The sequence below is a fragment of the Galleria mellonella genome, unplaced genomic scaffold (genome assembly GCF_026898425.1).
Source record: "Galleria mellonella isolate WM207_F2 unplaced genomic scaffold, CSIRO_AGI_GalMel_v1 utg33, whole genome shotgun sequence".
Lineage (NCBI taxonomy): Eukaryota > Metazoa > Arthropoda > Insecta > Lepidoptera > Pyralidae > Galleria > Galleria mellonella.
This window is the reverse complement of record NW_026442079.1, coordinates 3,094,632-3,108,980: the sequence shown is the minus strand read 5'-3', so window position 1 is coordinate 3,108,980 and position 14,349 is coordinate 3,094,632. Positions and strand designations below refer to the sequence as shown.

General features: G+C 32.3%; 1 protein-coding gene and 1 pseudogene across 1 annotated transcript; both read left to right on the top strand.

The window, feature by feature from the left end:
* Window positions 1-1,670: 1,670 nt before the first annotated feature.
* Window positions 1,671-2,684, top strand: LOC128201059 (uncharacterized protein K02A2.6-like; annotated as a pseudogene).
* Window positions 2,685-4,281: 1,597 nt separating this feature from the next.
* On the top strand, window positions 4,282-12,682 carry LOC113521169 (putative serine protease K12H4.7). The gene is made up of 9 exons (XM_026906608.3): window positions 4,282-4,608; window positions 5,402-5,589; window positions 5,851-6,086; window positions 7,136-7,271; window positions 7,648-7,795; window positions 8,260-8,419; window positions 9,992-10,124; window positions 10,942-11,111; window positions 11,730-12,682. Exons 1-9 carry the CDS (start codon window positions 4,402-4,404, stop codon window positions 11,840-11,842), a joined length of 1,491 nt encoding a protein of 496 aa, XP_026762409.2. The 5' UTR covers window positions 4,282-4,401; the 3' UTR covers window positions 11,843-12,682.
* The last annotated feature ends 1,667 nt before the right edge of the window (window positions 12,683-14,349 follow it).

The window sequence follows — 14,349 nt, the reverse complement described above, 5'->3', positions numbered from 1 at the left end:
GCCACAAACTGGCGACCCTGGTCTGTAGTGATGGTTTCGGATACACCAAATCGTGCGATCCAACCAGCCACAAACGTATCGGCAACGGTTTCGGCAGTCATTTATATAATCGGCCACATTTCCGGCCATCGTGAAAATCTATCTATAGATGTTAAGCAATAGATAAAGTTATTTTGAGATGGAAATGGACCGATAATATCGATGTGAACATGACGGAAAAGACCAAACGGACTGCCGAAATGACCTAATGGTGTATGACAGTGACGATTGACTTTACTGCGCTGACAAGAAATGCAATTCCTCACCCATGCCTGACAATCCTTTTTCAAACCAGGCCAGACAAAACGATCAGTCACCAAGCGCATGGTTACCCGTGCACCAGGGTGACTGAGGTTGTATAATTTGTCGAAATGTGGTCGTCGAAAAGGAAAGGTCAAAAAGGGACGTGGTTTTCCAGTTGACATGTCACAAACAAGAGTTATGTCAGAACCAGGAATTACAACCTTTTCTAATTTTAAATAGCTACTATCAGGATTAAAGAGGAGCGTCTGTAGTTCCTCATTTTGGTATTGAGAGATGGCTAGCTCAGCAAAATCGTAAGCTACATGTATAGCTTCTACTCGCGACAAAGCATCAACTACAATGTTATCTAAGTCTTTAAGATATATTACATCAGTCATGAATTGAGAAATTAAAGACAACTGATTAAGTTGAATAGGTGGTAATTTCTCTCGACGCTGAGAAAAAACATAAATAAGAGGCTTATGGTCCGTATATATGGTGACATGTTGTGCCTTCAATATATAACGGAAATGTTGAACTGCCTCATATACCGCTAAAAGCTCACGGTAATAGGCTGGCCATGAGGACTGTTTAAGATTCAGCTTTTTACTGAAAAAACCTAATGGCTGACAAATATCACCTACTTTTTGTTGAAGAACGACACCGACGTGAGAACTAGACGCATCAGTAAAAAGACCAAGGGACTCAACTTGTTGAGGATGAGCAAGTAAAGTAACCTCAGTGAGGCTGGCTTTGCACTCATCAAAGGGTTTCTCCAATTCAGGAGTCCATGGTACCGGCTTGGAACTTTTGAGCTGATTATCGGCTAGTACGTCGATCAAAGGCGCTTGGTATTTTGCAGCCTTCGGTGTAAACTTTCTGTAAAAGTTTAACATACCGAGGAATCGATGAAGTCCCTGAGCAGATTTAGGAATCGGGAAATTTTTAAGCATTTCTATTCGCTCAGTGGGCGGGGGTATACCAGAAGCTGATATCCGGTTGCCAAGGACTGTAACTTCTTTAATTCCTAATACGCTCTTTATACAGTTCAAGACAATGCCGTACTCTTTAAAACGCTGAAACAGCGTACGAAGGTGATAAAGGTGTCGCTCAGACTAAAGACAATGTTTGTAAATAATGCAATAATAAAGGACATTTTGATAACTGTTATTTGAAAACTGGCAGAGCATATTTATCCTTCGAAAACAAACAAATACATAAAGGTAGTGAAAAATTACATAAAGTTAATAGAGCTCTTCCGGAAGCAGCGATTATACAGCGAGGAGCTCAAGCCCTAGTGAAGACGATACTGAAGATGAATTAACTGCTGTTCACAAGATCAACAATAGAAATAGCAAGGACAGCAAGAAAATTGACGTCATTATCAATGGCAGACCATGTACTATGGATTGGGACTCAGGATCTTTTTATTCTATCATAGACGTTTGTTTTTGGAAACAAATAGGAGCTCCCCAGTTGACTGACGCACCACGTCTACGTGCTTATGGAAATTTAAAACTTAAGTCATTAGGTTTGACGGACGTGACGGTACAAGTACAAGATCAAGAATGAATTGTACCAGTAATAGTTATGAAAAATGCAGATCCAATGCTATTTGGTCTACAATGGAGCCAAGTATTCGATATGGAATTTCCTAAACAGTCTACACTATTCGTATTTTACAACAACCTACAACGCTTAAGCAGGTTTTAAATACATACAAATCTCTATTTGATGATCAACTGGGTAAAGTCAAGAACTATGAAGTGAATATTCATATTAAACCTGGTACACAACCTAAACACTTTTCTCCTAGACCTGTAAAGTTCTCTTTGAAAAAGAATATCGAAATAGAATTGAAGCGGCTCGTGGATACTGGTACAGTAACTGAAGTAGATCCTAATATAACTCCTGTCAAATGGGCTACGCCTACTGTCAATGTGATTAAGACTAATGACCAAGTGAGGATTTGTGGAGACTATCGCAGCACTTTAAACCCTGTCCTCATTACGCATGCACATCCAGTTCCTTTGTTTAAGCATTTACGTAAAAAATTAGCAAAGGGAGAAAAATTTACCAAAATAGATTTGAAAGATGCCTACACTTACAGTTTCCAATTGCTGCTGACTCAAAAATATCTTATCATTACTACACATAAAGGTTATTTTCAATATAATAGAATGTCTTTTGGAATCTTCACAGCCCTAGCTATTTTCCAACATTTTCTAGATAAACTGCTTGAAGATTTTCCAAATGTCGCAGTATGTTTTGATGATATTGCCATAACTGGTAAAAATGACTTAGATCATCTTAGAACTCTATCCATAGTACTTGGAAAACTGGAAAAAGCTGGTCTTAAGATATATTTAAAAAAATGTACTTTCTTTCAAGAAGAAATCTAATATCTTGGGCACACTATTAATAAAAATGGCGTTCGTCCAACAAAGTCAAAACTGGAAGCCATTCAGAAAGCAGCGCCACCTAGCAACGCCCGAGAGTTAAGGTCATTTCTTGTTTTAGTTAATTTTTATGAACGTTTTATTCCACATTTACGTAGTTTATGCGCAGATCTACATACCTTGACGGAAAATCGCCGCAAATGACCATGGTCGGAAACAGAAGATAAAATATTGAATAAAGCAAAAAAAAAAATAATTTTGCGTTCCAAACCCCTAATTGCTGTTAACGAAAGTCAACCACTTTTTTTAGCTTGTGATGCGTCTGAAAAAGGGGTTGATGCTTTCTTCTACCATAAAAATAATGATATTGTGCAGCCAATTTCTTTTGCTTCGCGGAAATTAAAACCAGCAGAGGCTAAATATTCCGTTATCGATCGTGAGGCGCTTGCGATTTTTTTCGGAATTGAAAAATTTGACCAATATTTACGTGGTGGAAAATTTACCTTAGTGACTGATCACAACCCTTTAATGCATTTATTAGGGACTTGACCCAATCTGCCTAAGTTATGTAACAACCGTCTAGTACGTTGGGCCCTTCTGATTGGCAGCTATAACTACGATGTTATATTTACAAAAAGCAAACTTAATGTCATGGCTGACTATTTCTCACGAATGCCCAACCCTCACGAAAAACCCTCATTATCAGAAGTTTTGATTCATAAAATAGACACACGTCACTAAATGGGTAAGCTACGTGACCTACCTATATCTGAAACATTCTGAGAAACGAAGTTAAAAAAGATCCTATTCTTAAAAAAATCAATGAATTTTAAAAACTGGTTGGCGCCTAGATAATTTGTCAGAAGAATTGAGACCATATTTACGAAAACGTTGTGAGTTATCATTAGAAGACAAAATTCTGATGTGGCATGGTCGAATAGTTGTTCCTTATTCATTGAGGAACTCTGTAATGAAATATCTTCACAAAGGGCATCCAGGAATATCTGCCATGAGAGCTCTAGCTTATTATGTTTGGTGACCTTCAATGAATGAGGATAGTCTTGTTAGGGGTGGACGAATATTATAAACTCTTTACTACTCTTTTCTAAATGTATGTTTTCATGACGTGCATTGTCATTGTATTATTAAAGAATTACCTATCTAATGTCTAATGGTTTTAATTTTAAAAAAAAAATTATGTTTAATCTTATTTTAATGGGTGCTCTGATATTTTGACACTGTTAATTGTACTTAACGAAATGTAAAAATAGTCGATAAAAATAAAAAAAGTTTACGGATTAGCCTATGTCTTTTAACATTTCAAATACTGCGTTTATATAAAGCAAGGATTTATTTTTGATTTAATTATTCAAAGTTATATTTATTATCATTATTGATTAATATTAATAATCGATGAATCGTCAGTGGTCGTAGCACTAGATATTTATAATGACAGTTGTCATTAAACTTCACTTTAGTTGTCAAACGTCAGTTGTCATTGCAGATTAAAATTAAAATTCCAGACAATTTATCTTTTTGAAGACTAGGCAGCATGGTCTCCGACCTTAGCCTGTTCCAAACGGAACAAACGTACTAAAAAAAAAAAAAAATTAAAATTAAAAATATAATCTTGTGTATTTTTTTACATACTTGTTGATTTAGTTATTTTAATGTTTTTTTCTTTTTTTTTTAATAGTTTTTCTGATCTTTATAAATAACAATGCGACTTTGCAGTTTGCTTATGTTAATAGTGATATTTCAAGATATTTGTTTAATATTCGGTGGTAAACAGTTTCGTTTAGGTAGAGGAAATGGTGGAAATCTTGGAGCACCTGGAGGTTATGATGGAGAAATATTACCCCCGGCACAATGGTTTAAACAAAAGCTGGACCATACAACTCCAACAAATCTAAGACTTTGGAAACAGGTAAATAGATTAGAGTAGGAGTAGTCCCTTAGGGGCACTATGGGCCATGAACTTAGAAAAATTTTAATGAATTTTTCAATCTCACAAAACATTTTTAACATTTATATGCCCATCGAATAGGATTCATATATATATATATATAGGATGGTAGGATCAACTTTAGATATATGACATTTTATTGTGCACTATTCCGTTTCTGAGTTACAGTAGACTAAAATGTTAAATTGATGCTTTCTAACAACCCTAATCAATGGGTGCATAAAAATGGGGTTATTGCGACATCGAAAAATTAACCAAAATTCTTCTAAGAACTATGCCCTGTAACTACAATGACATTGTATAACCTATCGTAATTAATTTTTTTATGCAACTTAGAATAGCAAACAAGCTGACACCCCACCAGATGGAAAGTGGTAACCGTTGCCTATAGACATGAGCAGTACCATGGACATAACAGAGTATACTGTTTCGCCCATGATACACCCATGCGTTGCCATTCCTGAGGACTCAGATGTTATTCCTCTGTACCCAGCAAATTCACGCCATGGAGCGTCACACATAATTCTATTATTTTATTAGTATCTATAATTTTATTTTAAGAATAATTGAATTTCTTGTCCTTATTTGTTGATGGTATTATAAATGTAAATCATCATATCATTGTCAATTCAACCAATAAATGGTTAAAAATTATCCAACCCACAACATTAACCTACCACAGTTTTTGTGTTACTATTTTTATAAATACAAACTATTAATGAACAATTGAATGAGTGATTATGTTATTTTCTAGCGTTATTTTATTAATGACACTTTCTTTGATTATAAAAATCCTGGTCCGATATTCTTAATGATTGGTGGTGAAGGACCAGCTGATCCTAGATGGATGGTAAAAGGTGCATGGATTGAATATGCACAGAAATTCAAAGCATTGTGCATAAATCTGGAACATCGCTATTATGGAGAGAGTCATCCAACTGAGTAAGATTTTATTATAATTTATATTATATTTATTTAATTTATAATTTTTATGTGCATATAAGCACTTGTATACAGTTTCTTTTAAGTATATACCTTGAAGAATTCAATTCAGTTCAAAATATATGCTTACTGTGAAATTTTGGAACAATAATATATGTACTGAATTGAATGTATATTTTATTAAATGATATAAGTACTTGCATAACAATACTTATTATAAAAAGATATATTTTTTATAAGTCTTTTTATATTTTATTACAGAGACTTAAGTACCAAAAACTTGCAATATTTATCATCATATCAAGCATTGGCCGATTTAGCCAATTTTATAACTGCTATGAACACTAAACTAAGGCTTAACAGAGATGTAAAATGGATAGCATTTGGGGGTTCTTATCCAGGTTCCCTGGCTGCATGGCTCAGATTAAAATATCCTCATCTTATTCACGCTGCCGTGTCTAGCAGTGGCCCGTTACTGGCTAAAGTCAACTTTATGGGTACACTATTTTTATTAAATACTAACTAGTTCCTGCTATTTCGTATACGTGAATTTCAGAAATAGAAAACTCATTGACACAGACCATTTTTACTAGTCATATCAAGATCAAAACATACTCCAGAATTTAAGTTAGACCTTCAGGAATTGTTGCAACTGTGTCAATTTATATTTCAGAATGTATATATATATATTGTTCTGACACATTGGTCTTATATAAAGGAATACTTATAAGGGATTGTTAGTAATAGTTGGGTCTAATATCACTATTTACTAGCTATATAACACCCACTATGCGGTTCCTCTGGAGGGTATCGTTGTTAATTCTTGAATTTGTTACGATGAGCTAACTGTACTGTTTTCATCATAACCTATAATCTTTTCATTCGCGTCTACACTAATATTATAAAGAGGAAAAATTTGTGTTTTTGTTTGTATGTATGTTTGTAATGAATAAACTCAAAAACTACATTGCCGTTTTAAAAAATTCTTTTACCATTAGAAAGCTACATTCACTCTGAGTAACATAACAATAAATATAGCTTATATTTATTGCTAGAAAAGATTAGGGATCTTTACTAAAACTTTTATAACGTAATTCAAGGTGTAAAAAAATGCTATAAAATATCTTCCGTCGCGTGCGCTGCGGAAACTATTGGTGATAGAACAAAAGTATGTTCTACAATATTGAATAAAATATCAATAACTACAAAAAACTTTGCGATACTATATGTCCAACTATTATCGATATGTCACAATAATCACTTTTTAAAATGTAAAAATGTCCACCCGTGCGAAGCCAGGACGAACCGCTAGTCAGTATATAAAGTATTTTGTGTGCTAACTTATATAACCTACCCAATTTTGTTCAAATTCTTTCAGCAGTTTACGCATGAAAGAGTAAGAAACATTCACCCATCCATCGTTACAAACTATTAGGTTATTTTGTAAACATAGATTGTAGGTGCTTATTTTAAGAGGTTTGTTGCGAAAATATAAACAAATAAATTCTGCACATAATGTTACAGAAATTTTAAATTAATCTTTTAGAATACTTCGAAGTTGTAGTCAATGCATTACGTGAGAAGACTGGAGGCGAAGAATGCGTCGCACAATTAAAATTAGCACATAAACAAATCGTCACACTGATAAGAACGAATCCATCAATAATTGAAAAGGAATTTAAGTAAGTATAACAAATTATGTTAAATATTTTTACATAAAAATACTTGAGGACACTATAATCATAGACTCAAATAACATTTGAAAAAAACTAGTAGTTCTTTGAATCTAAGATTAACCTTTTTTACCTCTCTAATATATGTGTTATTTATATTTGTTGCATTTTTTATGCCAAATATCTCTTAACATAATAAAGTATTTTATAAATTTTTGAAATACATTTAATAGTAACTCTGTCGATATAACGACTAAAACTCAAATCGAATATAAAGAAATTAGATATAATTTCATTTGAGTATTAACCGAAAATCATGTGTAAATTCAAGTATGACAAACAAATCAGATAATAAAATAATGTATCATAATTGCACTTATTTTAGAGTATGCAAGCCTTTCTCCCAAGCTACATCTGATGATATGAAAAATTTCTACAATTCAATTGCTGACGATTTTGCAGACTTAGTTCAGTATAACGAGGATAATAGAATTGGAGCTGATAAGCGTTATTCGAACCTAACAATAAATACCGTAAGTACCTATTAACTCTTGATAAATTCATTGCGATCTAGCGGTCAGCTGACTTTATCCTCACCGCTTACTGATACTCCGTCAGAGTAAACTATTATAATAGGGCAGGCGGGGTTACCATATATCATTGTCAGCCATTGCAAAATCAATTGTCATTATATCAACCGTCAACTGTTCACTGCTGAAAACAAGCGTCTCCAGGGTTTTGTCAATAGTTGTCATTCTTGGCAGGCGAGTTTGTTGCCGCAGCTAGGGTTTGGTGATGTTTTAAGAGGGACACCCATTCGTCGACCATTAAATTTCCTTAGTCGCCTCTTACGACACTCACGAAAAAGGAAGGGGTAACCCATTCCATACCGGAACCACACAAGCATTTAAAAATTAATACCTACTATCGATTTCCTAAAAGATTTAAATTTACGAGTACTGACAATAATTAATGTACAAATTCTTATAAATTTTAGGTTTGCAATATGATCACTAGTGAAGGATCTGATCCAGCATACAAAAAACTTGCAGAATTTAACACTATCATCTTAGAAAAATCTAATGCTTCGTGCCTGGACTACAGTTACGACAATATGGTTAATGAGTTGCGAAATGTTACATGGGGCTCTGATGAAGGTACTCGATTGTATTGTGTATTCTATTGTAAACTTCAATGTTTTAAAATTACAATTTCATGACAAAATAAACACTAACTTGTGAATGAATTCGTTTAAAGAAAATATAAATAAATAAATATCGGTTTAGAATTGGGGAAAATATCAAAGTACAGTCAAACTATGGATCTCCTCATTTTTAAAGTCGAATGAAAATAATGAACTTTTTTTTTTTATGCAACAAGAAATAGCAAACAAACTGTTGGCCCATCTAATGGAAAATAGTAAACGTAATTTAGAGATATGAATAATGCTATGGTATTCTTCAAGCGTTGCCATTTCTATGGAATAAGCTATTACGTATCTGTTCCACATAGTTTTACTGCCATATCTTACCTTTTAAACTAAGAGTGAGACAGAGATACCTAAGCAGATTACTATTATAGTTTCACACTGGTGTCTATAAAAATAATCTTAATTTAAATAGATTTTGTTCGTTGTATAATAAGAACTGGTTTAATGTTGTTGAATACCTATTATGACATAATTTTACGTGAATTGTAATACAAGAGTAAGTAAAAAGTATATTGTTCCGTTTTGACTGATGATTGATGATTATGGTTATGACTATATTGAAATAATCAATATGATTTATTTAATCCTTTGAATGATTATTTTATATTAACTTGAAAAAAAAAGTACCATTTTTCATCGATAAAACGGTGACAACTTTATGTACAGTATCCAAGCGAATTTCGGTCAATACAAGGTCAAACCATTTCTTAAAAGAATTGACTCATCAGATGCTTTAGTTATGTAATTAATCAACTTCTTAATGGATACCTACTGTTACCAGACAAAGCATTTGTAACTTCAATATAAGTTTAAATATACCTACCTATTCTTATTAATCATCTGATTTCTCCAATTGATTAGGAACATATTCACATCGTAAGTAAATAATGATAAATTCAAGAATTCTAAAGTAGATTTATTAGAGATTTAATGAAATCATTGACAAAATCAACAATAGAACATTTGTAAACAAAGAAAACATAGAAATGTCTTTTTAATTATACATAGAAAACACTCAGACCGATGTAAACAGTCAGATAGGAACTTATTAAAACATATATTTGTATTTTGCAGAAACTCATACATTGAAACTGTAAAGTTCAATGATATTGCTATTCGCAATATTTGTTGTTGTTCTTGTTCCGAGAATAGTTTTAGTTCTGCTATAGTTTACACTTATTTATTATTGTTTTTTCGTATAAAACATGTAATCATTATCATCATTATATCAGCTTTTAACTATCCACTGCTAAACATAAGCCTGCCACTTGGGGTGTTTGCCAGTAGGTGCCACGCTTGGCAGGCGAGTTGGCAACCACAGTTATGCTTTAGAGATGTTTTAGGAAGGACGCTGATGCCCATCCCTCGCCCTCCCTTAGTCGCCTCTTGCGACACTCACGGGAAAGAAAGGGGCCGTATGCTGGGACCATACGGCCATGCCATGCCATAGTAAAAAGTATTTAGCACTGTGACAGATGAAAAAAGTACCTTCAATAACTTATTTCGTTATTTGTTACAGCTCGCCAATGGATGTACCAAACGTGCACAGAGTTTGGTTTTTACCAAACATCGTCAGGTGAAGTGGAAGTTTTTGGTAACCTTTTCCCATTAAACTTCTTTATTAAACAATGTCAGGATGTTTTTGGACACAAGTAAGTAATTAATAATGTATATATTTAATTGTAATTTAACTCATATTTTTTTTATATTAATAATGTCAAGAGGGTCTAAAGCTCTGCTTTATTATGCGGAACTCTAAAATAAAATTACAATAAACATTCCTAACAGATTGTCTAGGCATTATATTTCAAATCTCTGTTGTTTCTACAAACTATCAACAAAACATTTTTATGACGAGCAAGTAATATTTATAATACATCATTGGCGTTATCACATATAGATCTATTTAATGTGGCAATAGCGAGAGATATGTTGAGTCTTGAATTCTTGTAAAATCTTTAAATGGCCTATTTTATTTAATATCATAAAGCTAGTATCTAATAATGAAGCATAATTTTGTCTTTGTACTTTATATTTTATGTGTTACCTTTTAAGTGTGATGTAATTTGTAATATATATACCTTAACATACACTTACCTTTATTGTTACTGCCCATCTCGCGCGTTTGTTTTATATTTCATATTTTGCGTAGAAACCTGTTATTAGCTATATGGTTCTTATTATAATTTATAGTTAATATCATTGTTGGAGAAGCCAATTAGAATTCCTAATAAATAAATGAATTAACAGTCGCTTAATTAACGTTATACCTATAATATTTAATATATGAACCAGCAAACATCGTTTATCCCAACGGGCCCACTTTTTCTTATCGAGATAAAAACTATCCTATCTGTCAAGTGGGAATAAACAACACATATTTACAAAATTTCTTTAAAGTCGGTTAAGTGATTTCGGAGATGGAAACAGGTGTGATTTATTTGTGTTACAAGAATTAATATTTTTAAGGTTCGATGAAAATTTCATTACATCTGCTGCTGACTGGACCAATACTTATTATGGAGCTTTGGATATATCTATAAGCCGCGTTGTATTTGTGCACGGATCAGTTGACCCCTGGCATGCATTGGGAGTTACTACTTCCGAAAATAATGACGCACCTGCGATTTATATACGTGGTATGCCCCTTATTTATTATTATTACAGATTATGTTATTGTATTTGTATAAGGTATAATCATGTGTACAGTTTTTGAAGTATTGTTTTAAACAAGCTTATAATTATAACTTTGACTAGGATGTGTTTATGAGCTGAGAACTACCTTCTTATAAAGATATCCTTACTATATGAAATGAATATGGCATATACCAAATTTCATGACGATTGGTTGAATCATTAAATCGTCAAGTTCAAGTCGTAATAAACAAACTTATTTTTATATTTATGAGTAAGAATAAAATGTTCTTACACAACATATAAACTATAATTAAAGCTTTACTTTTATTTTGTATATAAATAATGATACTTAATAATAAATAGTTTGTATATTATAATAAATAATTTTCACGTTATTTCATCCACGTGACTAGGCCATATTGATTGCTAAAAAAAAGTGATTTATTCTCCATACACGAGTTCTTCAAATCTTATAACAGATGGTTTATTTTTGATATATGAACATGAAAGAAATATAAACCATACTCAAAATCATATAAGCAGGTAATTTCATTCGCGAAACCCTCGGCGTGCGAGTTCACTCGCTTTTTTTTGTTCTATACTGACACGTTTTTTTTTAGGTACCGCTCATTGTGCCAACATGTATCCTTCTAGTGATAAAGATTCAAGTGACCTAATTGAAGCAAGAGTTGAAATTGAACAATATCTTAGATCCTGGATTTCATTACCTTGAAACGACTGATACTCATACATTTCAATTAGATCACTAAGATAGATAAGAATACTCGTATTAAATGGGCTTTTGACATGAAGTGGGATCATTATAATATCATTGTTTTATTCGTTAACTGTCCACTACTGAACATGGCCTCTTTTTTTTTAATGAATGACAATAGCAACCCTGTCTGCGCTAACGATACACGCTGGCGGGGAACTAGTGACAGATGATAGGTGAAATGAAAAGGCAGGTCAGTTAGCCCATCCTGAATACACTAGAAATTCAGCACGATGGTTTCCAGCAGGGACCACATGGAGATCGACCTGACAGGGTATATTGTCTGTAGCCAGCAGTGAACAGATAACGGCCAAATAACAGAGATAATAATTGCAGTTAGATTTTAAATCTCTTGACTGAATTGTGATAAATGTAGATAGGAATTAGTTTTCTTTCATATTAAGGCCCTTCTTGTGCAGAATCATAATGTTCGACTTTCTTTATTATTATTATTTTTAATATTAATAAATGGTCTACCGTTACTAGAGTAAAATAAGTCTTTTTTTATTGTATATACTCTTAAAACTCGGCTGAAATTATAAATCTATCTCATCATGACAATTTATCACTTTAGATTATTGGAAATGTCAATATTTTAGGAATTAGTACAATGTGCATTTGACTGTGACTGATAATAGATGTAACGTAAACATTACAGTATGTTTACGTTACATCGGTGTTCCTTTTTGTTAAAAGATTTAATATCTATGTAATTTTTAATTCTATCATGTAAAAGTTATACATATCATTAAATCTCTGTAATATTAAAGATATCAGTAAAAACTATTAACCATATAATTGTTTTATTTAGTAACTAGTTCATTCCTGCGGCGTTGTTCGCTTCTATGTAGTTTCCGTATATCATTCCCATTGGATCTCTTCATGAATCTGGTTTTATATCGTATTATATATTAAATGATATTTACGTATATAATACAAGACCTAATCTTCATAAAGTTTCAGCCAATTCAACTGATCGATTATTTTATACGATTTTATATATGATTTTTAGATTGACATAACTTTTTTATTTATAAACCGATTGAAATAAAATAAATAATGTTAAATGGAGCAAACCACAACGCATTAGTGAAAACCGCATTCAAATCAGTTAAACCATTTCTGAGATTAGCGTGCACAAACAGACAGACAAAAATTCTAAAAATCTTTGTTTTGGGTCCTATTGCGTTCATAAAGCCCTTCTATAATAGTTTTTCGACCAGTTAGGATTTTATTATATGTATTGATTAAATAAGTTAAAATGTAACGTTTTAGTAGGGAAAATGTATCAAACATTGAACAACGATATTGGTTCAGTTACAAGTGAATGAAACGTCAAATGCATCAAAAATATTTTTATTTTGTTTCTATATTATTCTTTATAATGTGATAATAACATGTTATTAACACATAATTATAGAAAAGTGAATAGTAAGTACAATAAAATATTAATAAATATTATATATATCATTAATAGTACATTAGTGCAGCGGCCAGCAACTGAGGCATAGATGGACGAACATGCAAATGTGGACCGAGGCGTAGCCGAGGCACACATACGTGAGTCCATCAATGCCTAGTTGTGGCCAAGGCTTGTATAGTACTTCTCTCAATCAATGCGCGGAAATCAAAAACACATTTTTACTTTTTAAGTTCAATGGCGAATAACGAACAATACAGTGCGACAAGCTTATCTGTTCCGGTGAACAAAATAACCGGTTTTTGGGGTCAACAAGAAGTTAATAAAAGCATAGGCAGACTAAATGTATTACAAATATAATCTACCAGGTATTTGATAATATATATATATATATATATATATATATATATATATATATATATATATATATATATAGTATGTTGATTGAATTTTAATAATAAAACTATTCTATTCTTTTATTAAAATTTGTATTATATATAAATATAATATTAATTATATTTACATATAATACTAATAACTATACGGGCAGTTTTATTAAAACAGATCATTATAATTAATTATATTTTAATACAATAATTATGGTCCTGTAGATAATTATCATTATTGTAGTTTATAGGCTGGATGCCTGGAATTGCAGTAGTGGCACTATTAACTTCAGTCACATCACCGTCAGAGTCGCTGATTTCACTTTCGCTGTCGCTACCTAAATTCACTATAAATGGCTCATCCAAATATGTTCCTTTTTTTCATAATCTTTTTCGATTTTTTTCTCATGGGCACAATGTTTTTGCCATTCTGAATTTGTTATTTTATTAAATGCATCAGCAATTATCTAGGGCATTTCAGCATCTGTTTTTTTAATATTTAGTTCTGCCACATTTCGTTTAATTGAACTCCAGATCATTTCTATCGGTTAAGGTCACAATGATACGGTGGCAATCTAAAAACGGTATGACCATTGTCTTTAAATAATTTATTTCATATTCAGGGGCTGGCTTGTGTTTCTTTATTAATTGGTACAACT

Coding starts and splice junctions, on each gene's coding strand:
- LOC113521169 (XM_026906608.3), top strand. CDS start 4,402: ATGCGACTTTGCAGTTTGCTTATGTTAATAGTGATATTTCAAGATATT. Junction 7,272..7,647: donor ATAATTGAAAAGGAATTTAA/GTAAGTATAACA, acceptor CACTTATTTTAG/AGTATGCAAGCCTTTCTCCC. Junction 8,420..9,991: donor TACATGGGGCTCTGATGAAG/GTACTCGATTGT, acceptor TATTTGTTACAG/CTCGCCAATGGATGTACCAA.